Raw genomic sequence first — 26,727 nt, forward strand, 5'->3', positions numbered from 1 at the left:
TTGTACTTACTCCACAGTTAAAAATCTGAATGAAGTGAGATAAATCTAAACCTGTGAAAAGTGCTAGTCCTTAGTGAATGCCATGAAAATTTGTCTTCTGGGTAGGAAACAATCATATCTTCTCCAAAATGCACTATTACTAATCTCAGTAGTAATTTTAGTCTAAAATCCATGCTCTAGTCTCAATTCAGAGCTTGCTATCACATGGCTGTGCTGACTTTGTACCTCTATGATGGTTCCTGAAAATAATTTCCAAACACAAATCGGTGAAAGAGCCCCAGCAGAGCTCCCTTTCTCACCTGACATTTGGAGACTGAGTCTGTTTCAAGACTGTTGCAGAGCATAATTTGTTGTAGACGTAACTGACTGTTTCTAACTAGGTAAGGTTAATGCCATGAAGAGAGACCTTGTCTCAGGTGAAAAGAGAGCATGTCGATTGAAGTGTTACAGCAAACTGTATTGCCAAAGAGGCACGATATGCTGGAAAAGGTCTCTGTTTGGAAGTTGGAAGCCTCAGATAACAGCAGTAAGGAGGGACATTTTCTGCAGCAGAGCATTGTCTTCATCTTAAATATAGCATCTAGTTTTATTTGGGGTTCTTTAGTTTGAGTTTGTTGGTGGATTTTTGTTTGTTTATGGCTTTTGCTTTGCTTGTTTTGTTTTATTTTTTTTTTAAGGGAAATTCTTACAGTACAGAAAGTACTTTATTATGAATCTGGAAATGCTGCTTTTCTCAGAATAGGTTTTTTTAGCCTGTTCAAGAAAAAATGAATGTAAAAATTCAACAACCAGTGATCCCATCTCAGGACTGTTTTAACAGTGTAAGGAATGGGATTATGAAGTAGTGTCTCCCTGTTTTGGTAAAAAAGTTTCTCTTTTCTCTATGGAAACTTCCTTATCTTTCCTCAGTGGTGGTTCTCACACTCCTCCTAATGTGTAGATTTTTTGCCTAACACAAAAAACCCTCAAGAGACTCAATTTCTAGTGGAGAATCTACCACTTTCCAGTGGAAGATGTCCCTGCCCATGCAGGGGATTTGAAATTATGTGATCTTTAAGGTCCCTTCTAACCCAAACCATGCCACCATTCTATGAGTTATAAAGCTCCTCCAGCACCCTCAGTTTTAGAAAGCATCACCCTTTTGTTATGTCCTCTGTTTTTTAAAAAATATGCAGTTACCATGACAACTCGTGCCCACACTGGAAATCTGTTACTGGGAGTTTCTGGCATGGCTTTTTTTTTGTTGTTTTTTGCATATGCTGCAAACAGCACTGTTATTAAACAGAGTTGTAATTATTCTTTCAGTCAGTGAGATAACTGATATGGTAATAGTTGCGACTTTCTGATTCCAGGTAAGAGTGGTCATGTACAGCTTGGTGCAGCTGAGTTTACATACTCACTACTTTTATGTATTCTCTTCTACAGAGAGATTTTTTTTTTCTCCTTATATCCTGAGGCCATGCTTATTTGTTTGAATTATCAAAGAACTAGGAAAAAGACATAATTATTTTTTAAATACCATCCTTTTTATGAAGCATTTTATTAAATACTTTCTTCTCAATTGGGGCTGTTTTGGTCCATTTTATGTGTACTTATTATACTCTCTGTGGATCTTTACTTTTTAAAATGAATTAAAGTCTTTGAGAAGACCTTGATACTGTACTTCTGAATAAGTAGTGACAACATCCAAAATTCACATTATTTTTGTTTGAGACTTAAGAATTTATCTTAAGATTATTATTGAATTAATTTCTAATGTACAGTAATAAAATCAACTAGTATTGGCACAGGCTTTATTAGGATTCATGCTACAGGATGATAGCAAGAGATGGCATCTGGTAACTTGGTTTTTTGTTTTTCCTTTTAGGAATTTCCATGGAATGCAGATCATGCCACTGGCCTGCATTTGGGAAAAGGATGAGTTCTGTGTTTCCCTCAGGAGTCTTCAAACACATTTTCTAAATTACCTTTTAGTCATCTTCTAAGTGAGCTTATGTGAAACAAATGGTATTGCATCATGAGTGAGGAAAAAAGCTTTGGCGTATCTCAGAAAATGTTGTCTCCTTCAAGAAGTACTAGCAGCTGCTCCTCCAAGCAGGGCAGTCGACAGGTAATGCAAACCATTTTAAGCAAACTGAAAGCATGGCTAAGACTGGCCCTTACTTTTGCTCTTGAGAATCGGCATATCTATTAAACTATTTTCTTGTTGTTTGCTTGTTTTATTTCTTCGTTTCTTTTTCCTTTCTGTTTTCTATTTTTCTTGGTAGCAGCATCTTGCCTTGAGTCAAATGCAGTGAACACGCTTTACTAAATAGCAGGCACTTGTAAAACTGGGATGCTAACAGTGAATTTGAATTTCTATCACATTGTATGTATGGTGTCTTCATAGTGAAATATTGCTTCTGTAGCGATTTGGTCTCAGCAGTTTGATCCTGAAATCACAAATCTTCCCTATAAGATACCACTTTTGTGGTAGAATTTTGTGTTAACTGCTTTGCTTATTTCAAGTTTCCAAGGAAAGGTGTGCATGCATGTGTGAAAGAGAAGACATTTTTCTAATATGTGACATAGAGTCTCTTTGACAAAGTGCCTGTGAATGCCTTAATGTGCTGGTTGTTGCTGTAGAACTATAGTTATGAAAAGTATGTATGTAATGTGATGCATCTGACTGCCTGATGCAAAGGATGCTTTATTTTCTGCAAAGATAATGCTATTCTTTAATCTTTACAGTTTTAAGACATGTCTATGAATGTTTGCACCTGACAAGTGAGGACTGCTGAATACATCTTTTATTAATGGTCAAGAAACATTGACCTGCAGTCATACTGAGAGTTAGGCTTAAACACACAATCCATGCTTGCAAAGTCATTTAAACTTTTATTTGCACAAATGCTGGCTTAGTGGAGCTTTTGAAGCTGCCTCAGGTTGAAATTTTAAATGAAATTGAACATCCCTATCCCTCAGAAGCTTTGGAGACCTCAGCTGTGTTTCAAAATAGCACCTGCTTTTCTGGGACTTCTGCCCCTATCCATACAATTGGCAAGGCAGACAAATTTCTTAACAGTTTATGCTTTTTAAAGTGCTATGCTTCTAAGAAATGCTGTGCACTTCTAGTATACCCAGCAAAGAAATCCTTGCATTCGTGATGCCTTTTTTGCTTTCCTACAACATTGTTTTTATATCCTTGGTATGAAATTGCCTTTAGAAAGTATAATTTAAAATATTTGGTAGTATCTGGTTCAGCGGTTCTTTAAATAATAGAATTTACATGAGTATGGCTAAATCCACTGGTGTGTTACACAGACAGTATAAGCAACCATACTTATGCAGAAGCGATATCTGCAATAATCTGTGTTACTGCCTTCTGGCACAATCAAATCAATTGGCTAGCTCAGGCTTTTGGTACTATTGCTAATGGGTCACATTTCTTATCCATTTTTTTTCTCACCTGCTTTCTTCTGAGAAAAGGAATAATTCAGTAAATTTTAATGTCATCTTGCCAATCCACATTTATATATTTATATATTGTTATTGTATTTTCTTTATTTTTCTATTTGTATATCTTGTATTTATGCCATTTTATTTATTTGTACAAAATACAAAGTACACCTGACCAAGCAAGAGATGCAATTTGGTGTTTTGTTTGTATTTCTAATACAGCCATGCTCATTCATTATAGTCAGGCAAATGGTAAATTGCCTCATAAACCTATCAGGTCAAGCTAAAGGGAGATATAAAGTGGGCTGTTTCTCAATATATATTGAAATGTGATACAATTGATTTTTCTTCATAATAATATGGGACATTGTGATAAGTATCTCCAATTTGATCAATGTTTTGGGATTGTTTCACGGTCTGTCTATGCAATACCAAGTAAGTAACGGTATACTTTTGCATCTGGGAAACCTAGATGGGTTGACTGGTTGTGTCCATATTTTCAGGGAGTAATAATGTTAGAGGCAGGCCCACAGAAGCTGCAGTTTGTGTGACTTCTTATAGGCTAGGAAATTATTACTAAGCAGGGCTAAAAGCTCTGCTCGCTTCTTTTTTGTGTAGTCTGAAAATTCACAATCATGTTTCAGAAATGACATGTGTTTTTTAAGATTCCACTGGTCTTTCTGATATTCTATTTTTAAATAGAGACTTCCCATATTAGTAGGGAATACTTTAATACTTTCTCTATTTTATTATTTAACAAGTACAGTAACTTTTTAACTTAGCCTATTTCATTGTTTGTATCTGCTGAAGTGATCTAGAAGTTTTCTGTCAAAGTAGCAAAACTTAGAAAGAGAAACAAAAATTATAATTTTCTGTTTCTTTCAGCATTGTCAGTGTTTATGTACATGACTATGTATTTCTGTTCTTCATTGCCTGATGGTTTTGGTTTTTTTTTTCATGTGGCAGTTTTTTCACAGTGAAGTTGTCCTGCAGTTTACAGAACAAATTGTTTTGCCAGGAAAAACAAATATTTAAATATCCTGTGCACTATGCACTCTGGATATTTACTTGAAAATAACTATCTTGAGTAATTTAAAAAACTTCTTTGTTAATTATAGTTTCTGATGATTGCATGTTTCAGTGAATGTTTTATTAAATAGACTCTTCTGTGCTGCATATGGAAAGATGGACCTTTAGTCTAGCAGAGGCAATACTCTGCAAACATACCAGTGCTTTGAGTGAGGAACAGACATTTTCTTCCTGTTCCCCAAAAGACTCTGGTCTTGCAGGTCATAAAGATCTTTGCCTTGCTAGATAGACCTTTTCTTTAGTAGTGTAAACAATATAGCATATATTATTAAAATCTGAATTGTTGGCCCTGGACAGTGAGGATGTTGAGGATGTTCTTATGTCCTGTCCCCCTGCTTCCCCCTTACCACAGGATTTCTTGTCTCATCTGATCAAGTAGTTTTGTTTATATCATTAATTGCTTCTTTTCTTGTTCAACCTCTTGTATTGGTAAATTTGAGCTTCATAGTCTGTTCCTACAAACATCCGCCTACTCAGGGTTTACGAGACTGGGGATGAGTGATGCCATTGTCTGACAGTTACTCAATTGGCATTTTTCAGCTCATGTTAGTTTAAGTGACAGCAGTTTTGATGTTCTGTTAAGGGAACAGCAACAATCTGAAGTTCTAAGAACTGTTAAAAATCCTGTAATCCCAAAAGTACATGTGCAACATATACCTCCAGCAGACTTCTTTTTCTCTTTTCCCCCGCTAAAGTCTTGGTAGAAGAATACAATATAACACAGTTACTGATACATTTATATTAATAGTATCCTGAAAGTTTAAATAATTTTGCGAGATGCCATGCACATTAGGGAGTTAAATGCTATCTACAGTTTTGTTTTCCTTATCTTCCAGCTCCATGGAGGGCTTCTTATTGCTCTTTCAAACTCTCGCCTCTCTCAGGGATCTTCAGAGGTAGGACTGTTGCTTGAAGGTTAGTGACAGATCTGCCTGACAGGTGCTTTTCTCTGTGCTGCTGATCTGACACAGGAGGGGTTTTTTTTTAATCTACCTAATGATTAGGTAGAAGGAAATTCTGAAATGCACAGGGAAAGGGACCTGGACAGTTTATTTGGTTTTTCCCCTCAAAATTGTGGTATCTGATGTTGAAGTCTGTCTGGTTTCCTAGGTACAGACCCTAATGCAGGTACACACTAGCACCAAGTAATAAGCTACCTGAGACTGAGTTATGGAACCCCTGTAGTACAAGGCTACTGTACCTGCTAACATTTAGTTATTGCTCCTCACAGAGCAATATGTTTCAGTGGTGTTGACCATAAGTAGAGTCCCATAATGCCGATTATGGGCTACTGTGCCAAAAAAAGGTTTACCTAAACTGGGCTGCAGGCCTACTCTTCCTTTGCTAAACTCAATACCCTTTTTCTGCCTGATGGAATGCATTTGCAGTGTGAACCAGAGATGCTAACAGTCATTCCTGGTCCAGTTAAGTTCACCTTCACCTTGAAGTTCCCTATCAGGTTGGACACTACCATCCCATCCCTTCTGTCTGCTTTGCTTTTCTCTGCTTTTCCCCTTCAGTCATTGAAAGGGATTTCTTCCACAGAGGAGCAACACAATTTGTGTTTTGTGAAGAAGGAAAGCTAGTGTTGATCTTATTTAAATTGACCTGTAATTGAAAGAAGATATATTGTGGTAGTTATTTTTAAGCCTAATATGCTAACTAACTTTTAAAATAGGTTCAGTAGAGAAAAGCTTCATGTCAGAAAAACTGCTTAAAAAATCCCCATGTTCTAAAAAAGAAAATTAATTCATTTCTGCCAATTTTATGAACCGTAACAAATGTTTTAGTTGCAGCTGATGCCAACCCTTATCCTCCACAAAGAGTTTCTATTTTTGGTACCTTAAAATATTCAGTACAACTGACTGCATTTTACACTGAAATAAAGTCTGGCACTGTCATCTGTTTTGTTCAGGGAGCCGCAAGTGCAAGCATTGGTCTGAGAGCTGTTCAAACTCATTACTTCATTCTTTCTCTTGAAATAATTTGTCTTGAAGAGCTGTATGGCACAGAATATTGCAGAAAATTAGGAGACATTTATTTTATTAAATAAAGAAAATTGCTACAGTTACCTAATGATAGAAAATCTGTGACCGAAGTATATGACTTTTTTTCTTGGCCACAGAGCAGATATAAGCCAAGGAGCAGTCACAAGGTGAATTTCCAGTCCTAGTCTGAAAAGAGCACCTCTGGACCTGAGAAAAGTAAAGAGTATGTTCGTCCTTCAGCCTACAGTGCAATTTTTACCTGGACAGCAAATACGGCGTTGATCATTCTGTGTAGATATTGGCCCGTAACTATAGCTTTCCAGTAGCTTTCAGGAAAGCCTGTATCTCCATTTTGCTCCTTTGCTGTTTCAGACAGATGAGAACAGTTGATAACCGAGCAGCTTATTTCATTTGTCTTCATTTTAGAGAGTAAGCAGTTTTCTTTTACTTCTGCACCTGCTCCTAGCATTAACCAACTGATGCTTTTTCCTTCTCAAATGAGATGTCAGATCTCTTGCAAAACAAAATACTGATCAAGGTCCTGTGGAGTCTGGGTCAAGATTGAACAGATCCAAAACCAGTCATGGTAGGAATGTTGTGAAAAATGTAGTATTTCAGGTGGGAAAGGTTGAATTATTTCTGGATGGATGGATGGACATATGGATGTGGAAGAGAACCAAATGTTATTACTGCAGCTTTGTACCTTGCATGTATACAGCAGGTCCCCAGACTTTTAATTCTCTGAGCTATCCGTTGCCTTTCCATAGGTAACTTAGTTGATTACGTAGTCTTGAGCTTTTAAAAAGATCCATTCTAATTCAACAAGGCTATCTTTATGGAAAGCTTGCAAGTGCAGTATGAGGTTCTCAGGGCAGAAATGTGAATAGGAAGGAGAGTTGCCTTCACTGCTTGAGATTTGACAAGTCATCGGGCCTACTTGATGAGAAGTGCTCCCACTTCAGCTGTTCTTTGAATTTTCACACTTTTTAATGGTAAAGGCATGTTCTTGGCTGCCTCATTGACCTGAAGAACAGTGAGAAATGTGACTCTCTTGCAGGAACATGGGAGATACCTTGTGTCTGGACTGCAGGACGGGTCCAGACAAAATTTGGAGTTGTAATGCAGGCCAGAATGCGCTCTATATTTAGAAGGTTGGCCAAAACTATTGATACTGTGTGTTTTCCACGTGGGTGTAATTGACTGAGGTATTTCTCAAATACTTCCTTTCTCTTGGCCTCATACACCCAGTGTAGCATGGGTCTGTCTCACTTCAGGGGTCTCTTTCTAAGCTTATCGTTATGGAAAGATGAATGTGGATTCTTATGTTTAGAGGTGTATCTGATGAAGAGTGGTGTTTATTTTTTTTATACTCTCCCTTTATGTTCCTTATACTACTTGAGTTACTTCTCTGGCTTTTTCATTTGTTTGGTTTTTTTTTTTATCCTTTTTGCTTTAGGGAGGTTGCAGTTTACACCAAACACAGAACCTTGAGTTACTGAATATGGACAAAGGAGTGTTATAAAAAGATCTTCCTTTTCAGTGTCTTTCAGTTGTGATTCATAAGCCACAAAACATATCCTTTCAGCGTAGGCTGTTTCTGCCTGTGATGGCAGAAGACATTTTTGTGCTGAAGTATGATTAAACTGGGGTTATACACTGTGTATGTGTGTATGGAAAAATATATATCTGAAATTCTGGTAAGTACATACATTCACTGAAGGATGGTGTCATAAAAATAGTGTTTTCTTCAGTCTTTGTTTTTTCTATAAAAATAAAAAAGGATCTTGTCTATGGGAAGAAGATAAAGATGAATCTAAGGTTAGATTTCAACATCATTTGGGTTTTTTTACATACAGATGATGGTGACTTTTTGAGTTTCTTACTTCTCCCAAAGAGCAGAATTGTTAAGATCTACATTTGGGTTTTCTGTTTAAGCAGGACAGCTGGGAAATCATAGAAGGACTCCGGGGAGCAATGAATTATACCCAGGAGCCACAGAAACAGGAGGGATGCTTGCTGAAAAAGAGGAAATGGCCTTTGAAGGGTTGGCACAAGGTAGGAAAGGAATGTGTATCTGAAAGCCTGATGCCATATGAGGGGGACTTGCTTGGTCTGGTTTTGTGGCAAAGTAGTTATGTAAAAACAGAAAAGTGGTCTCCAAAGAAATATTGGGGTGAGTGTTTGTTTTGGCATGGGTTTTTATCGAGTTTGGTTTGTTTATTTCTTTTTACTTCTCTACATTTCTGGTTACAGAGATACTTCTTTTTGGACAGAGGGATTTTGAAGTATTCTAAATGCCAAGCTGATGTAAGTGATCTGAAACGCTTTAAGGCCAATATAAGGTAACAACACTGTTTTGTCCAAAATAACAATAGTTTCATGCTGTTGGCAATGGGAAATGAAGTGTCAGAAGTTTGAAACAATAGGTCGAAGGGGAGGAAATGGTGATTTCAGCAGGTGGTAGCTATCCTTTTATCTGGAGTGGTTGTATTCTTTTTTTTTCAGATAGAGAGAGGGAAGCTTCATGGCTGTATTGATGTTGGACTTTCTGTCATGTCTGTAAAGAAATCAACAAAATGTATAGATTTGGATACAGAGGAGCAGATATATCATCTGAAGGTAGGTCTTCAAGATAGCAGACTAGTTTATAACTTGAGAGGCCTTATCGTATTGTTCCAGAACCAGTAATCCTATTCTGGATAGAAACTCTGAAGATGCCTCATCTTTAGCAGCACTCTTTTCACCCAGCACATTTTTTCAGCAAAGGTTATGCACTTGGACCTTGTGCTAACACATAAAGAAGGTCTGTTTGGGGATGTGAAGGTTGGAGGCAACCTTGGCTGAAATGACCATGAGACGGTGGAATTCAAGTCCTGTGTGGAAGAAGCAGGACACAAAGCAGGATTATGACTCTGGAATTCAGGTGAGCTGACTTTGGCCTCTTGAAAGACCCTCTTGGAAGAATCTCATGGAACAGGATCCTAGATGGTAGAAGTGCCCAAGAAAGCTGGTCCATCTTCAAGCACCACTTCCTCCAAGTCCAAGATTAGTGTGTGTCCATAAGTAGAAATTCAGGAAAAGGAGGCAAGAAGCCTACATGGATGAGAGAAGAACTACTGGACTACTCAAGAAGAAAGAAATCTATGTAAAGTAGAAAAAGGGCATGCATTGCTAGAGTATGCAGGGATAAAACCAGAAAGGCCAAAGTCCTTTTGGAATTAAAACTGACAAAGTAAAGGAAAAGAAGGGCTTTTTCAAATACATCAGCAGCAAAAGGAAGATTAAGAACAATGTGAACCCACTTATGAACAAAGAGGATGTCCTGGTGACAAAGGATGCAGAAAAGGCAGAGCTACTGAATGTGCCTTCTTTGCCTCAGTCTTCTCTGCCAAGGCTGGCCCTTAGGTAGCCCAGTCCCTGGGTGAGGGTAGAATAGTCTGAAGAATAGAAGACTTTCCCTTGGTGGATGATGTTGGGACTTGACAGGATGCACCCAGGAGTGCTGAGGGTTCTGGCTGATGTTATTGCTAAGCCACTCTCCATCATAGTCAAACAATTATGGAGGACTGGTCAGGTGCCTGAGGACTAGAGAAAGGCAAGTGTCACTCCAGCCTTCAGAAAGGGCGAGAAAGAGGACCCAGGAAACTACAGGCTGGTCAGCCTCACCTCCATCCCTGGAAAGGTCATGGAACAACTCACCCAGGATGCCATCTCAATACACATGAGGAAAAGATGGTTATCTGAGGGACTTGACATGGATTCACCAAGAAAATCCTGCTTGACCAACCTGATAGCTTTCTATGAGAGCATAACTGGCTGAATACATGAGAGGAGAGCAGTGGATGTCATCTACCTTGACTTCAACAAGGCTTTTGACACTGTCTCCCATAACATCCTCATCAGAAAGCTCAGGCAGTGTGGCTTGGATGAGTGGACAGTGAGGTGGATTGGGAGCTGGCTGAATGACAGAGCCCAGAGGGTGGTGATCAATGGAGTGGAGTCAAATTGGAGGCCTGTGCCTAGTGGAGGGGGATTGGTTCTGGAGCCAGTTGTGTTCAACATCTTCATCAGCTACCTGGATGAGAAGACGGAGTGTACCCTCAGCAAGTTCTCTGATGACACCAAACTGAGAGGACTGGCTGATTCCCCAGAAGGCTGTGCTGCCATTCAGCAGGATCTCGACTGGCTTGAGATTTGGGCAGAGAGGAACCTCATGAGGCTCAACAAGGACAAGGTTCAACAAGTCCTACATCTGGGAAGAAACAACCCCATGCACCAGGACAGGCTGGGGATTGACGTGCTGAAGAGCAGCTCTGCAGAGAGAGACCTGGGAATCCTGGTTGATAATAAATTGAACATGAGCCAGCAAATGTGCCCTTGTGGCCAAGAAGGCCAATGGCATCCTGGGGTGCATCAAGAAGAGTGTGGCCAGCAGGTCGATGGTGGGTCTCCCCCATCTCTACTCTGCCATGGTAAGGCCTTATCTGGAGTCCTGTGTCCAGTTCCGGACTCCCTAGCACAGGGGAGTGACAGGGAACTTCTGGAGAGAGTCCAGTGCAGGCCCACCAAGGTGAGAGGAGACTGGAGCATCTTCCTTATGAGCAAAGGTGCAGGAAATGGGCCTTTTCATCCTGGAGAAGACTGAGGGGGGACCTCATTAATACTTAAAAATATTTAAAAGGTATACATCAAGAGGTTGGAGCAATGCATTTTTTCTGTAGTGTCCAGTGATAGGACAAGGGGTAACGGACAAAACTGGAACACAAAAAGTTCCACTTAAGGAAGAACTTCCTTACTGTGAGGGTGAGGGAGCCCTGGCACAGGCTGCCCATATGGGTTGTGGAGTCTCCTTATCTGGAGGTTTTCAAAACCCACCTGGACATGTTCCTGAGTGACCTGATCTAGGCAGATCTTCTTGAGCAGGGGAGTTGGACTAGATGATCTTTATAAGTCACTTCGAACCTTTACCATTCTTTGATTCTGTGATGATTTTCAGTTGTCGTATCTTGCTCATTGTGTTACCTGTGGGAAGTATTTTCCACAGTCAAATGTTTATTTATATTTCTGGAGTAAGTGATTTTAAAACACAATACCAAAATCAAATTTTGGTTTGTGATTAGTGAAACCTTGACTAAACCTTAAAAATGACAGATAAGTAATGACAAATTAAATGGGGTTTCCTATTTATGTTGTTGTTTTTTTCCACCTAGAAGTGGCCAAGTGAGGTGTCCCTGTTGTCAGACATAGCTATAGTAATTTAAGTTTTTCTTGTCTTTATCCTGTGATTAATTTTTCCATCATGCCTAAGCTCATAAAGTGTGTATTGTAGTAGGACAATTGATAGAAAAACTTTCCTGATATTTTGCCAATAAAGGTCAGCCAGGCTAACTGTCTAATGAGTGCAAAATACCTTCGTTTCTATGTTAGTGATTTTGATTGTGATTGTTATAAACCCTGCAATTCTGTGTAGGTGAAATCTCAGGAGCTGTTCGATGAATGGGTAGCAAAACTTCGTCATCACAGAATGTACCGTCAGAATGAAATCTCCATGTTTCCTCATGATGTCAGTAATCTTTTCTTCCCTGTATCTACTACTACGGACCCTGTCCCTGGTTTCTGTGATCCTACTCCAGGTAGAAAGGTAATAGTTATGATTTATAAATCATGAGCTTTCATCAGAGATTGGATTAATCTGATTTGTGTTTATGAAGTAAAGAACATAATATAAATCTGTGGTGAGAAAATGACAAGAGGAAAATGATATTATTTATTGATTTGCTCCCAAGCAGTTTTCTCTATGATGCTGTTATACTTCATAATATTGTCTCATTGTTTTAATGCAGTAAATTATATTTTCATGGTGACTTTTAAAGCTACATTTTAAGTTAAAACCCTCATAACTTTTGCGACATATATCAGTATTTGTCTGATACGTGCTGTTGAATATTTATCTGAGTCACAGGAGAGAATTTAGATAGCAGTTTGGTTTTTTCCCCCTTAAGCATTTTCTTGTTTATCCCTTAGCGAATAAAACCCCTCCCCTTTTACATTAATGAATCTGACTGCTTGCCTGCAGAGTATATAGGAATTATCCAAGAGTCATCACCTGTTATATTTTTAACTAGGGTAGAAGCATTATTAAAATCCATCCAAGAACCGTACTGTAGGTGGGTATGGGGTCTGGATGGGTCCAGTTGTCAGTGTACTTCAGGTAAAGTCTGTGACAGATTCACAGAGGACCTGATAAATACTCAGTCCAGCACCATAAATGACCTCTTTGATGTGTTCTAATGAAAGACTGTGTTCTGTGCCTCTGTGTCTTCATCAGTCTGAACACTGACTGGCTGATGTTCGCCCAAAGAAGCTGCTCTGCTTCAGGTTAGAAGCAGTGGTCTCTTTTGAGAATAATATCTTTTTTAGCAGTGCTGTGTTACTATAATTGTAGTGGCTCTCTTTTTCTGCTGACTTCTGAGTGTCTCCTAAGCAGCAATCATCTCTTTTGTTATCCTTCTATCTAAGATTTTCTTTTCCCTGGCTATATTGCTGTATGATCTGAGTGGTCTTGTTCCCGAATACCTGCAGTTCATCACTTTAGTAGGACTGTCCTGTAACTAAGTTTTACCAAACACAAACATGTGCCTGAACAGCCTTTTGCTCGTGGTTCAGAGGGAGGGGATCTGTGCAAGCAGGCAGCTGAGAGCAATAACTCACCCAGCCGTAATGGTGCTGTTCTGCCAAGAGCTGTCTGCCTGCTTTCTGTGGTGCCAGCACCTCTGTGGCTCTGACAGCCTGCTCTTTTGAGGCTTTGTCTGTAAGGAAATGGCAAACCTCCTGTGGCCATTTTTCTCCTGGAAGACAGCAGGGATAGAAGGGGAGACAAATATTATGGACAGAAGCGGAACGTTGCAAAGCCCATGATGTGTCTATGCCTGTGCTCTCAGGGGAAAAAATAAAAAGAAAAAAAGTGTGGAGAATGGTGGTGTGCGAACCAGAATCTGTGACCAGCATATCTAAATCTATGCTTACTGTCAGGAAACTGACCATTTCTTCTCTGGTGTAAAAGGCTTTAATTCACTTCTAATTTCTTAATCCAGATTTGCGCTGCAAAGAAGCCCTGCTTATTTTCATGTGAAAAATAGAAGGGGATAGTTCTTAAGCTGCACTTAATCACCTTAGCTCTGCTGAAGCTAAATGGAAGTTTGCCTATTTACACCAACCCTGGCTTGATATTAGTTGATATAAATCCAGCAGTTAGGTTGTTTTAAGAAAAATATGCTGACTGAACTTTGCGTTGCATTTTATTCGCTTTTGGAAACACATGATCAGCTTTCACATCTGTTTTGTTGTTGCTGTTGGGAGGTAGGTGTATGAATGTACATAGGTTTATGTGGAAAGCTTGGAATCTAAAGTTTAGCCATACAGATTGAAAGCAAAACTATGCTAAGTGGAGCTACATAAATTCTCTCTTGCCTATTTTTGGCAATGCCTACTTCCTTCTTCCCTCCTGCTCATGCCCCTCATGTATATGAGTTCTGGAAAAGTTGGTTATGAGATAGATTTGTGAAGAGATAAACGTGGGTGTTTTTCACAAAACATCAGTACAATTGCTCATCTTTAAATTCAGTTTATTTGTGCTTTTAAAGGTGCTGGGATTATTTTTGGGTATACATATATAGAAAACTAAAGCTCATACAGCTTTATGTAGGAATAAACCAGCTAAACTGCATATATTAATTTAAAAACAAGGTTACTTATTGATGTTTATTGCTATTCCATACTGACTATGTAAATTGACACAGTACTGAATGACATCATGTGGACAGTGCATTATACTATATTCTGCAACTCAAGTTGGAGCTTATATTGTAAATTTTAAAAGACCAGCTAAGAAAACTGCAACTCACTCAGATGTAGATGATGTTTCCTATGAATAGATTTAAAAAGAGTACTGCCTGAGTTATGATAGAAGGTCAGCAGTCAGTAAAAAGTTTATAAAGTATACACCTCAAAGAACAGCAAGTAATTTAGTCAGCTTTTCTCATAACCAGTGAAGTGGTCATATAATGGCACTTAAGATTAAACGTTTTAAAACTGATTTTAAACAAAGTGTTAACAAAGCATGTAATTTGTACAGCTTCCTGACACGGTTGTTATTAAAGATGCAAGATTTAGTAATGTCTAAAACTAATTAAGCATTTGAATAACTATTTTTTGTAGTTATATTAGAGAAGAAAACAGCATTATAGGCTACAACTGGTAATGGTATTTGAGTAGAAATTTATTTCCATTGGAAACTATTTAACTGTGCTGATCAAGTAGCTTTTGCACACGGTTTCCAATATCCCCTGAATCATCTAATAGTGCACTCTACTGAAAATGAGATAAATTCCAAAATGGTTACTGAAATGTTGGAAAAAAACATAGTATTTACCCAGATGAAGTGTATGGTCACACATATATTAAGCCCCTGTCAAGCCAAATCCATGCTAAAGTCACACAAACTTGAGTAAAATTTTAAACAACATCTGGTAGATCTTGTTTTCTTCACCAAGAAATAGCTTTAACAGACATGTGCATTTACATTTAGGTTACTTGTGGGCTTTTTTTGGCGAACATGGAGAAGGAACAGAATGTCCCATTTTGATCCTGTTCAGATATGACGATTTAATTGTATAAAGTTTACTTAACTTATGCAGAACTTTGTACTTCCTCTAAATGTAGTTTTAAGCACATTTTAATGGTGCTTTGATTACTTCTACTGCTTGTGGACAGCAGTTATGTTAAGTACCCTGACATTATCTTCAATGACTGTACCTAATGACTGAACCTAATGTAGTTCATACCCTTTTTTCCTCTGTGTTTTTGATGCATTTGGTCCTTGTCCCTGATCCCAGACCTCAACTGTTGATTGACAAAATTTGTGCATACAACATGAAAATATTGTTTATTAATAATTCACTTGTTCTTCTCTGAAACAGGCAGGCAGCTTGACCAAACAGAATTCGTTGTCAGCTGGAGGTAACTTGTCATTTTCCTTTTCGAGTAATGAGTCCAGAATTTCATCTTGGCTACAGTCTTCTGAAGACATGGAAAAATGCTCAAGAGGTAATGATATTTGAAGAAAATTGGAAGTAGCCTAATATTTCTCCTAGTATTTCTTGGCAATGACAGTGCTACAGTGTGAAGTGGTCATTACAGTTAGAGTTTTCTCTGTAACTGGAGAGTGGAAAGCGGTGGTGATTGATTAACTGGCTATTCACATGTTTTCAAAAGGACAAGTGATTTTTGTATGTAGGGGTATCAATTGTGGGCACCTCTTCAAGGAGCCTGTATATTTCAATACATTTTCTTTTTTTAAATGAACATCACCTTCATCAGGAAGACATGAACTTTCTTAAGCTGATTATTCAAAAAAGGGAAACATCTAAAATCTAGTTATTTAAAATATATTAAGTCTTTGTTTATTTCAAAAGCACTTTCTGCTTTCTTACTTTCCTAAGAGCATGAAGGTCTTTCTCATGTTTGCAGTGTCTGTGTGATATATACTTGGTAAATTTCTACCTACCGGTGAGCTTCAGCTCTAGCATAGAGGAGCCTCATCTCTAGCTCTGAATGTACAGTTCAATCTTAGTTCCTATGGCATTGCTGCCCTCACTGTGAGGAGCTCTGGCTAGTCCCAAACTCCAGTAATTATCACATTCTGATTTTTTTTCCCTGCCAACAAGGATAAAATGTCATGATCGTTATACACACGATATAGAAGCATTTCAGCATATTCAATTTGGACTTGAAGATAGAAGGATAAAAGCTTTATATCCAGTCATCTAATAATGTGCTTTTAGTGAATAACTTAAGCTAGCTACAGTCAAAATAAGACTAACCTACAAAGAAAAGTCTTTCAGTGTGTCTTTTACTTTAGGGCAACTGAAAATATTCTCTTGTTCAAAACAGACCTCTCCAACTGTCACACATATTTACTGGAGATGAACCAACTGTTACAGAGCATGGATGTTCTTCACAGGACATATTCAGCGCCTGCTATAAATGCTATGCAGGTTTGTTGTTTAAAAAAATAAAAATAAAAAATGTTTTCCCTTGCAATTTCAAAAGAAAAGAACCCCAAATCCTAAAGGATTAAGATGTTTCTTCTTTGCTCTGCTAGTTTAATGGCAATCAGTATTATTTTTGTCCTATTTTTGTTAAAAGGTTGGTCCTTTTGAAAGCCCAAAGAAGGAAAAGAGAACACACAGGAGATGGCGATCCAGAGTTGTTGGGAAGGAGACGAAAGCAGTGTTACAGGTAACTTAGTCCTTTCATAACCATCTTTCACTAAATCTTAGTTATAAAGATTTGGGAAATACGAATCCTTTCCAAATAACATCCTGTGGTAACTCATTTTAAATGCTAATATATCAGACAAAACCCAAATAAATTATCATAGATATGTGCAGTAAGGTCTATGCTGTTATCTTCAGTACACTGGCCATGTTCATTACCCATGTTTTGAGTATACCTCCAATTTGAGGGGGTTATGGTCTTGGGATGTTTTTAACCTGTATAAATTTTTGCAAATTCTCTAGACACATTTGCATCCAGAGCCCATGTATTGAATACTTGTAAGCTGGGAAAAATTGTATAGCATGTGCTACAGCTCTCAATGGGGTTGTTTCTTGGAGTTTTGCCAAATGTCCAATTATGATATCTTGGGCAATGTTATATTTATGGTTTAATTTGATTGTTGTCATCCATTTCAAGCCTATTAGTAATTTACAGTAATTTTTTCTGGTTTTGGTGTCTCCAACATGTAAGCTGGGTGGGTACAATAAAACAAAATTTTCTTTGCAGTTCACAGAAGCATCACAAATCCTTGTTCTCCTCACAGGTGCCTTCGGTATTTTCTGCCCCTATGAGACTGCATGCTTCCAATCCCAACTTATCTACAATAGATTTTGTAGAGGATAAAAATTACTCTGATGGCTCTGAAACATCATCAGAATTTACTAAAATGCAGGAGGACTTATTTCACGTTGCACATAAAGGTAAATGAAAGTATCTTTTGTATGTGGTTTTATATCACAATCTGAGTAATGATGTGGCTTCCGAGAATGCTTCCTGATCAAGTTCGGAAAAAACAGAAAGTACCTTCCTTTCCTTTCAGTTTCTTGAGGAATTGCAAATGTTGAGATCTTGAGTGATTTGGAAAAAGTGGCTTAGTCATCACATACTTTGTTTCTTTGTTTGTTTATTTAGTAAAGGACAGCCCTTTTGTGTGCTAAAAACCTAGATTGTATTCTTTTGCAAAAGGTAAAAATCCTAAAATCAGTTGCTATAAACACAACAGTGAATTGTACTCTCATATTTACAGGCATATATGTGTATGTGAGCACATGTATGTTTGTATATTTGGTGCACTTCGCTGTTATTTCAGTGTCAACATTTGTTGGTGATGCAAGGGTTGCTATGGTAGTAACCTATTTTTAGTGAATGCAGAAGAGCAAAAGCATGTAAAGCAGCCAGAGGGGCAGCTTGACTAGGAATGTTTCTTTTCTCAAAATCATTTCTCATTAGCAGTGCTTTGCTCTATCACCCTCTCACCAGAAACATTTTTATTGTGTAAGTGGTCATGGTGAGGAAGACACTTCAGCATTTGTATCTGAAATATTTTTTGAAGTGTTGACTGTGTCTCCTTTTGCACAGGAAAATGAATGATGTTATCAATAAGGTTTTTTTTGGTTTTTTTCTCCCTCTGGTGCTGATGTATCTTCATTCTGTTACATAAGAAATGTATCTAAGTAGTAAACTTTGTAAAGTCAGTTATAATCCAAACTGATGTACATTTTCCAAAAAGCAAAAAAAAGTGGTGGTGGCGTGCTGTTGAAAAAGTTGCTATTGAGCAGATTGAAGAAATTGCCTATTGAAGATCATCTTTCCTGAGATGTCCATGTTGGAAATTTTGGTTGGATTGATCATGCATTTGAGGGACAATTGACCTGGTACTATTTAATACAGGATTGTTTTGAGGGTGCAAAGAATTTTTTTCAAAGTTGCTTTAGACCACACCTCTTCCAAAAAAGGGTAGTGGAGAAAACTTTTGCTTTAGCTTTTGATACAAATTGAATAAAATGAAACACTAATGTAACACTAGTATTTTAGTATGTAATAATTCTTGAAACTTTAAGTTAGTATATTACTTACTAAATGATGCTTAAGATCACTGAAGGTCGTCATGTCATCCACATATGAAAGGCTAACAAAATAAATGATAGTGGATGCATCCTCCCTGGCCCCTATGATATATCAAAGATTTCTTCAGATGGGTTAAAATATGAAAATTAGCTTTAGTAATAGTTTGCAGTGTTGAACTGTACCTTAAGAATATTTTCCTTTCCTAGAATCCACGTTCAGATTTTCTATCTCCATTTTCCTGTAAATGGATACATTTTTGCAATTGCAGTTCTTGTGACTGTATTGCAAGGCTTGATTAGGCTCTCAGAAATCCTCTAATTCTCCAATTAGATGAGCGTTGAATCCCTACATAAACAAATATTACTTGAATAATTTTTTATTCCATTTGGTTAAAGAAAATATGACGTATCTTGAAAGTAAAAAAAATAAGCCAGGTGCATTTCCCCTTCAAAAAGGGGATCAATTGTCTGATTTAAGTGTTTCAGACTGGTAATTATAACTGAGCAAGGAATAGAAGTAGCAGCATAATATGCACAGCATTCAGAATCTGACCCTTTGAGTCACTAAATCATCTAACAAAAAGAAGCAGATAGAAAAAAAAAAACCCCAAATCAAAAAAGCAGTTACAACACATACTGTGCCACAGTTATAGGGTTAGTAGTTTCCCCACAAGCAAGTCAACTGTGGTGTTGAGTTTTGTTATTTCATTTTTTTTCCCCTCTCTTCTTCCCCACTGGAATTCTTAAAGAAATGTGGAATAAAGTCATGACCATTTGAAGATTCAAGCTTAATTGGGGAACAAAAGCAAGTGAAGAGCAGATGTGGTTAGTTAGCTTTGTTGCCATTTGTCACAAATAATCTGAGTAGTTTTGACCGTGGCTAATATAGTCAACACTGTAGCACTCACAGTAAACATTTCTCTTACTAAAAAAATCTGCCTTATAACCTTGATTAATATTACTTGTTTTTAGTAACCCACCCTGGATCTCGCAACCTAAATTCCTGTTTCTGTCACCATAAATTATGATTCATTGAAGTTTTACATAGTTGGTATGTATACAATTGACTGGCTTTAACTGTCACTTTTTATGAAATGGTTCTAGTTTACTTCACCTTGAGGTCAGCTTTCAGCACCATATCTACAGAGAGAGAAAAGCTGAAGCAGATGCTGGAGCATGATGCGTCCTCATCTCCATCTGCACAAATAGTTGGCTTGAAGAATGCCTTAACATCTGTAAGTGACATGCTGAAGTTAAGCTGCATTGTAATCAGATACTACTTTAAAATTTTACAGTAGTTAATTTCTGTTTCTTCAGTGTCTGTTCTGTAATAGAATTTATAGTATTGAATCATAGTAAGTTATTGTATTTTCCCAAATGTTAAAGGTATTGTGAAATCACTGAAGTTTGATTTAGGTATACAGTACAATCAGTGTCATTTAACACTGAGAATCAGAGGACTGCTCTGTGACAATGAGTCTGCTTTCTCTGGAAACGTATACTGTTTATTCAGTTCTGGTAGGTTCTGGCTTTCCTTTTCCTAAACAGCACTCTGGTATTCACTGTACAACTTGGCATAAAATAAACGTGAGAGAGGCTGAAAGCACTCAGCTGTCCCTTCTCGTGCACTGGGGCTTCACCATGCTGCACCGACAGACTGCAAAGCAAATTCAAGTACAACTTGTGTATCACTTCCAGCCTTAATCTGTTAATTGTCTCAAAGCAGCAATGGATCTGTTAGGGCAGAGTTCTAAATGACAAAAGACTGTGCTCTTTATAAAAATGGGGAGTTTTTGGTTGGTGTGCTTTTTGGAATTGGTTGAGACCAAAACTTTCAAATTGGTCATGTTTGAACATGTCAAGCAAACAATGGTCTGATTTCAGAGCAATGAGGGCAGTCGTTACCATGGTCTTAAAATGTCAGTGTCTGTTGTAAATTCCTAATCAGAGGCAAGGGAGACTCTCTGACATTGATAAATGTGATACAGATAATTGTAGAATTATTTGAATATGTAAACTTCCCTTTGCTTTAGGAAGGCTGCATATAGTTATTTAAGTGTATAACATGCCACTTTGCCTAGACCTTTAGAGCCTGTGATGTCTTCATAGTATTTAGAGAAAGCTGAAACCTGTTGCATAATACTCACTCACTTCTTTGGTCTTGACTTTCAGATGTTTCCCTTCTGATATTTGACTAGGTGACTTTTATTTTTGCAGTGTTATTTGCCTACCATTTTATATGAAAAATGTCTGTTCTAAGATTTTTTTAACTCACTGAGCACTCAGCGTTTTTTTTTTTTTCTAAGCAGTAAAATACTATTGTCCATTTTGATCCTCTAAATGTCTTTTAAGTCATGCTTTTAGCCCTTATCTGATGCTTAATAAGCCTTTTGTAGCCCATCCAGAAGTCATCTGTGAACCTTGGCAGTTTGAGCAGGGTTTAACACCTTTGAGAGCTATTTTTGCTTGCAGATCTGTAATGATGCCAACAGAAATTTTCGCACCCTGTACAGCTGAGATCCAATAGGAGAAAGGAATAAGCTTCCTTTGAAGGCATACGAAAGCACAGATGTGATAAACTTGACATATTTGTAGGACTTCCTTGCAATAGAGTCCTGTGTTGATGAGTTTGACTTAGTGTTTTTTGTTGTTCGTTTCAGTTTCGTTTCTATACTTAAGGAACAAAAAAATCAGACTCATAGGTTGAAAACTATCAAACATAAGTCTGTCTTGCTCTCGTAGCCTGGCAGGGGAAGAAAACTGAACAGATTTAAAGTGCATAGAGCACCACAAGTTTAGAATCTCTGCCCCTGGTTAATGCTCATTCAGGTACTATTCTTGAGCTACATGCAGTCTAAGAAAAGAAAGTATAGAATGGAGAAAAGTACAGTATTTTTATTTTGGAGGGAGGAAGAAAATAACAGAAGGGAGAAAATGTTTTGTACCAAACAATGAAAACTGGAAGTGACTATTACTGGAAAGCTGTGTAAATTCTTTTTTGCACTTACTTGACATCTTGAATATAACACAATGCTCTCCACTTGAACACCTTACACAGAAGTAGTGTATGTCCGTATGGAGAATTCAGACCACATATCCATAAAGCCAAAAATTGCTTTATCTTCTCCATCATCACTTTTTGCTTAGTGTCCTCAAGACTATTTCCAACAAAAATTACTATCAAAATCAAAAAGCAGATGTGTAAACAGCAGTGTTCTTTGCATCCTAATATTGATTCAGATCACTAAAATGGGCAATAAGGCTTCAATATTGTTCCAAAGTTAGTAACCCAATCTTTTTTTTATTTTTCAGAGATATTTTCATTGTGGGAAGGGTTGTATTCTTTTCCTACAAGTCTACTGTAATTGACACTTTCCCATCGGATGCACCTAGTAAATAATATGTAACAAACAAGAGCTTGCAGTAGAGGCTTTTTATTCTGAACACTGCTGTTACAAGCTGATAGGACACAAATAGTACTTGTACCTGTCTGAATTTGTCTTATTTCTCTGTCAGTCTAAGTCAAAGGGAATGGTCAGTATACCAGACTGAAAAACAGACAGTTTCGGATGTGACAAGAGTAAGAGTTAATGTTGAGAGAAGCTAGGTTGGAGATAGGTGTGAAAGAAGGGAGTGTGAAAAAAGATGCATAAATTTCATTTGTAACTTATTTAATTAGCTCAAAAAACCTGGTAAATTGAAACATCCCTGCTGTCTTTGTCTTTTTTTCTCCATTTATGTGTCTTTCTTCTCACACTGAACAAAAATAGCTTTGATTCAAGGGGTAAGGAACAAGATTGGAAGCAATAATTTGCTGAACCAGTAAAAAATCGTAGTAGTGTTGTTTTATACTGCACTTTAAATTCTCTTCATCCCTTTTTACCCAGTAAAGCCACTTACAAGTTAGTTGAGAGAACTTTATATCCCCAATAATTTTGTTAAATGTTCCAGGCAATAGCACAAAACACAGATCTTAAAGACCGGTTACGCAGAATACATGCCGAATCTATGATCCTTGATTCAGCATCTAATGCAAAATCAAGTCCAGATTTGGTGAAGGTGGGTATGGATTTGCTCTTTCAATAATGTCTGTTCCTCAAGCTCCTACATCTAGGCAGTGCTGCATAGCTGCATCTTGTCCTGTTTTTTGTCTTTGCTATGATGTATTTTGTTAGTAAAATGAGTGTGCTTTCATGGTTGTTGGTCATTTCTGATGATGCATTGTGTAGTATTTGATTTCAAAGACTTGACTTGTGAGCAGTTCTCCTGAGCACACTTCCACTGCCTTTTGCTACTTGTTCCCGGTGTTCTCCCTTGCCTCCTGCCTGCTCTCCATTCAGCATGAACAGAGATGATACCTTGTTACCCTCATGATACCGTTTCTTTCCCCCGTGTTCCCTTGTTAACTTTCAAATTCAGTAGTTTTTTTCTGTTGCCTGTCTGTATATAATTAGCCCAGAACACTGTCTACCAGTGTGGCTTGTGTAAAGTTTAGAACAACTATCAGACGTTTTCATGACAGGATCAAAGAAATGAGACATACAGGTGTTCTTTCAGCCATTTGGTTTTCTTTGTAGGAAGCTATGGAGTCTTTTACATATATGGTTAGCCATTTTTTTTGTTGTTTGCTCCAGAATGCATATGAGTATCGTTTATTTATAGGTCATAGGATGTATATGTTAATGGTGCTAGTGAGGGAAGCAAGAACTGTGTTATTTCTGATGGGTGTTCCTAAATGCTAACTCATACAGAAACTTCTGCTGTGCTTGTAGTGGAAATCTCTCATTAGAACTTGAATGGTTGTAATACTGGGGGTTTTAGATAACTTATTATTTTCTTTTATTTTTAAAAGGCTTTAGTCATTCCATATGTTGATTTCTGGTTTAGTTCTGTTTTAGTGGAGCTGTGCTTTGGTCATATTTAGCTGTTCTCTTATTTTAAGGTAACCATTCTTTCTAATGTCTTTTGCTTTTGATCCCTTGAGAATTTGAACAATTAAACTGCTGCTATCCAGACAAGCATGAATGCATTGATTTTCATTTCAGTAGTTCCTTATTATTTTGTGAAGGTCCTTGCAATGACAATGGATTATTTCTGAAACTTGTTCTGTGCACTATAAATATATACACACACAACAAAAAATAGCTTTCAGAAGGCCCTTTAGAAGTTTCATTCACAAATTCCCTCTGGCATAGTTTGGGATGGAACTTAAGAATGAAATCACAGGAGAAGCTTCTGTTCAGATTTGTCTGAAGGCAATGATACAGTAGTGCTGCTGAGGAACACGGGATCACTGTGCAAAACTTGTCTCTGTGTGATACATCAGGTGCTATGATAGACCTGTGAAGTGTATGGCAGTATAATCCAGTACCTCAAGCCTTTGCATAAGGTAAAAGTTTACTTTGTTGAACAGTTTATATTTTAATTTATGTGGCAGAGTGGGAACATGAAAGGACAACCTGAAACTCCCAGATTCAAAATAGTGTTGGAAACAATCCCAGTAGCAATGCTCGTGTGTATAAAGATATTTTTAAATTTTTTTTAACTTTTGTAGGCTAGCAAAACTGCCTTCCCACAGAAGAGACAATGCTGAGGTTTCCTCTTTCCTTGCTGCTGTATCTGAGGGGTTTTTTGTTGGTTTTTTTGAGTTTTATTTGTTACCATCGGCACACAGTGAATAATGTTCCATACTGTAGTAAAATTTAGTAGCAGAAAAGCTTTGGAAGATTTGTTAGTTGAATTATAGACTTGTCAGATTGTTCATACAGTAGTTCTGAAAGTAAAACACCATGACTCCTGCAAAATTATGATAGAGTGGGGCTACATGTTAGTAAAGTATCTCGTGTAGGAAAGCTTGAGAGCAGCTAATACACTCCTTTGGGCCAGGTAGCCCTTTTCCTCAGCTTTGGTGGGGTCTGTCAGGGAATACGGTAGTGCATGACGTTCTCCCACTTTTTTACTGCATCAAGAGAATGAACCAAGTCTCACCAATCACCTCACCTTTACTGGGCCATCTTTTGAAACTCTGCTTACGCCAATGATCTATAGAGCTTCCATGAGAGGATTTGCCAAGATCTCTGTGGCCATCAAATGTGTCTGCTGCAGCAAAAGTAATACCTCTTATATGCTTTTGATAATATGTTGGTTAACATAGAGCTGTCTCTGGAGCAGATATGAAGGAAAGCTTTCCAAAGCACAGCACATTATGTAGTGAAGAGAGATAAGAAAGCATTGCTATTATGTAGAAATCAACTTTGCCTCTCCAAATTTTGGATGCCACTATACCACAGGTATTACATTAAGCAAGATTTGGGAGGAAAAGACTAATTCATTTGCTAAGATCAGAAAGGAATATAAATCTAGGATGTAATGTAAAATGATGGAAGTTTTTTTTTTTTTATTTTGGAGGCTTTTTGATGATACACTTGTGTCTGTCTAGCTAAATCACCAAATATCAAAGCATTTTTATCATGTTTTTAGGGAAAAGTACATGCAGTGCTATTACTAGTTTACTGAATATGCATTGCTTTTTTTCCTTCTTTTTTTTTTCCCTCTTCTGTTTGATCTGTTTTAGTTTGGTTTTAAATCTCTCTTTGAAACACATAACTGCCTTTCACTAAGTTGGGGATGGGCATGTTCAATCTTCTCCCAGTGTTTTACAGCCCTTGAAATTTTTTGACTGTGGAATTACATACATGAATGCAATTTGTGGTACTTCTCGTCTGAAAACTCTTTTTTATTTTAAACAGGAAAATTCAAGAGAAGAAAGCAGAGGTCTGGTTCACCAGGTCTCCAATGAAAGCAGACTGTCCATAGCTGACTCCCTCACAGAATTTTTTGATGCACAGGAAGTCCTATTGTCTGCTAGCTCTTCAGAAAATGAGGTCTGAGCATGAAGATTGACATCATTCTGATGTAGTTTCTTATTTGCTACTTGACATGCAGCCTTTCCGAGTGCTAAAGGCACAGCAGGTGGCTGCCAGAAAACAAAAATTTTCAAAATATTTATAAATTAGTATGCTTTGTGTATTTTTATTTGTTGTCATTGTCTCTTCACCTTAAAATGTAATAACTGAAAGGAAGAGATCTTATATGCACATTGAGGTAAATGACAACTAGGTAGCTGGTATGCTAATTCTGCATATGTTGTACTGTCTTCCTTGAGTTGTTATACAGGTGCTGAACAAATTGTATCATAGATGTCTGCATTCATACCTGCCCTTGTGGTACTTGTGGGTACCTTGGGCCTGATGTCATACATACTGAAACTTAATAGCTCACTTTGTCAGCTCTCCTGGACTGTGTAGAACCCTTGGCATTTGACATGAGGAGAGCCTTCTTAGCTGTGAGTCCAAGAATGAGTCGTGTCTCCACTAAAAGAATAGCTGAATTTTCAATGATAGTGATCTCTTCCAAACTCAATTGTGTCTTTGAAGGATTTCTTAGTACTTACTGCAATACTGAAACACAGCTTCAGCAGTTCAACTCTATTAAAGCAGTAACTGCAGTGGGAAGTAACAATTTTCATGTGCACATGGGGTTATTTTAATGAGTGATGTATCTTGCTTGTTTCTCAATTGCGCACTCAGGTATCAGATGATGACTCATATGTAAGTGATATCAGTGATAATGTCTCGGAAGATAATTTAAGCAATGATATGGAGAATGAAAGACAAACTTTAGGTAAGTTCAGTGTTTTATTATACCATGTTTTGAGAATTGTCTTTATTTCTTTTTGTTTGGGCTATTTATGTTCTTCTCTTACTAGAAATAATTTGATATTACAGGTTTTGAGGTGTAAACAGCCCTTGTTTTTCCTCTTACAGCCTCAGATTTATTTTGAACACCACGTTCTAGCTAATCTGATTATAAGGCCTGGGCACCATTGATTAAGAAGGATGGTGGTTCTTTATAAGCAGAGAAATGCCTGTTTTCTTGGCTTCTTTGGTGCAACTCTCACTCCTTTTTAGTTTCTTTCATGGTCACAGGACTTTTTTTTTAATGCAGCAAGGCTGAGCTGCTTTCTG

General features: G+C 37.6%; 1 protein-coding gene across 7 annotated transcripts in view; it reads left to right on the forward strand.

Moving 5' to 3' along the window:
• OSBPL3 (oxysterol binding protein like 3) overlaps positions 1 to 26,727 on the forward strand; it is a 90,536-nt gene that overhangs the window by 40,269 nt on the left and 23,540 nt on the right. For 3 of the 7 annotated variants that reach the window (XM_061996894.1, XM_061996893.1, XM_061996899.1), the window contains exons 3-15: positions 1,868 to 2,110; positions 8,451 to 8,570; positions 8,769 to 8,822; positions 9,021 to 9,134; positions 11,986 to 12,156; positions 15,494 to 15,620; positions 16,467 to 16,570; positions 16,722 to 16,814; positions 17,398 to 17,554; positions 19,805 to 19,935; positions 22,652 to 22,759; positions 25,450 to 25,584; positions 26,290 to 26,383. In XM_061996894.1, coding sequence (XP_061852878.1) covers positions 2,018 to 2,110; positions 8,451 to 8,570; positions 8,769 to 8,822; positions 9,021 to 9,134; positions 11,986 to 12,156; positions 15,494 to 15,620; positions 16,467 to 16,570; positions 16,722 to 16,814; positions 17,398 to 17,554; positions 19,805 to 19,935; positions 22,652 to 22,759; positions 25,450 to 25,584; positions 26,290 to 26,383 — 1,501 coding nt within the window. In that variant the 5' untranslated portion in view covers positions 1,868 to 2,017. The remainder of the gene's footprint in view (positions 1 to 1,867; positions 2,111 to 8,450; positions 8,571 to 8,768; positions 8,823 to 9,020; positions 9,135 to 11,985; positions 12,157 to 15,493; positions 15,621 to 16,466; positions 16,571 to 16,721; positions 16,815 to 17,397; positions 17,555 to 19,804; positions 19,936 to 22,651; positions 22,760 to 25,449; positions 25,585 to 26,289; positions 26,384 to 26,727) is intronic. The other 4 variants (XM_061996895.1, XM_061996896.1, XM_061996897.1 and 1 more) reach the window with 4 other exon arrangements.

Source organism: Colius striatus, chromosome 5 (genome assembly GCF_028858725.1).
Source record: "Colius striatus isolate bColStr4 chromosome 5, bColStr4.1.hap1, whole genome shotgun sequence".
NCBI lineage: Eukaryota > Metazoa > Chordata > Aves > Coliiformes > Coliidae > Colius > Colius striatus.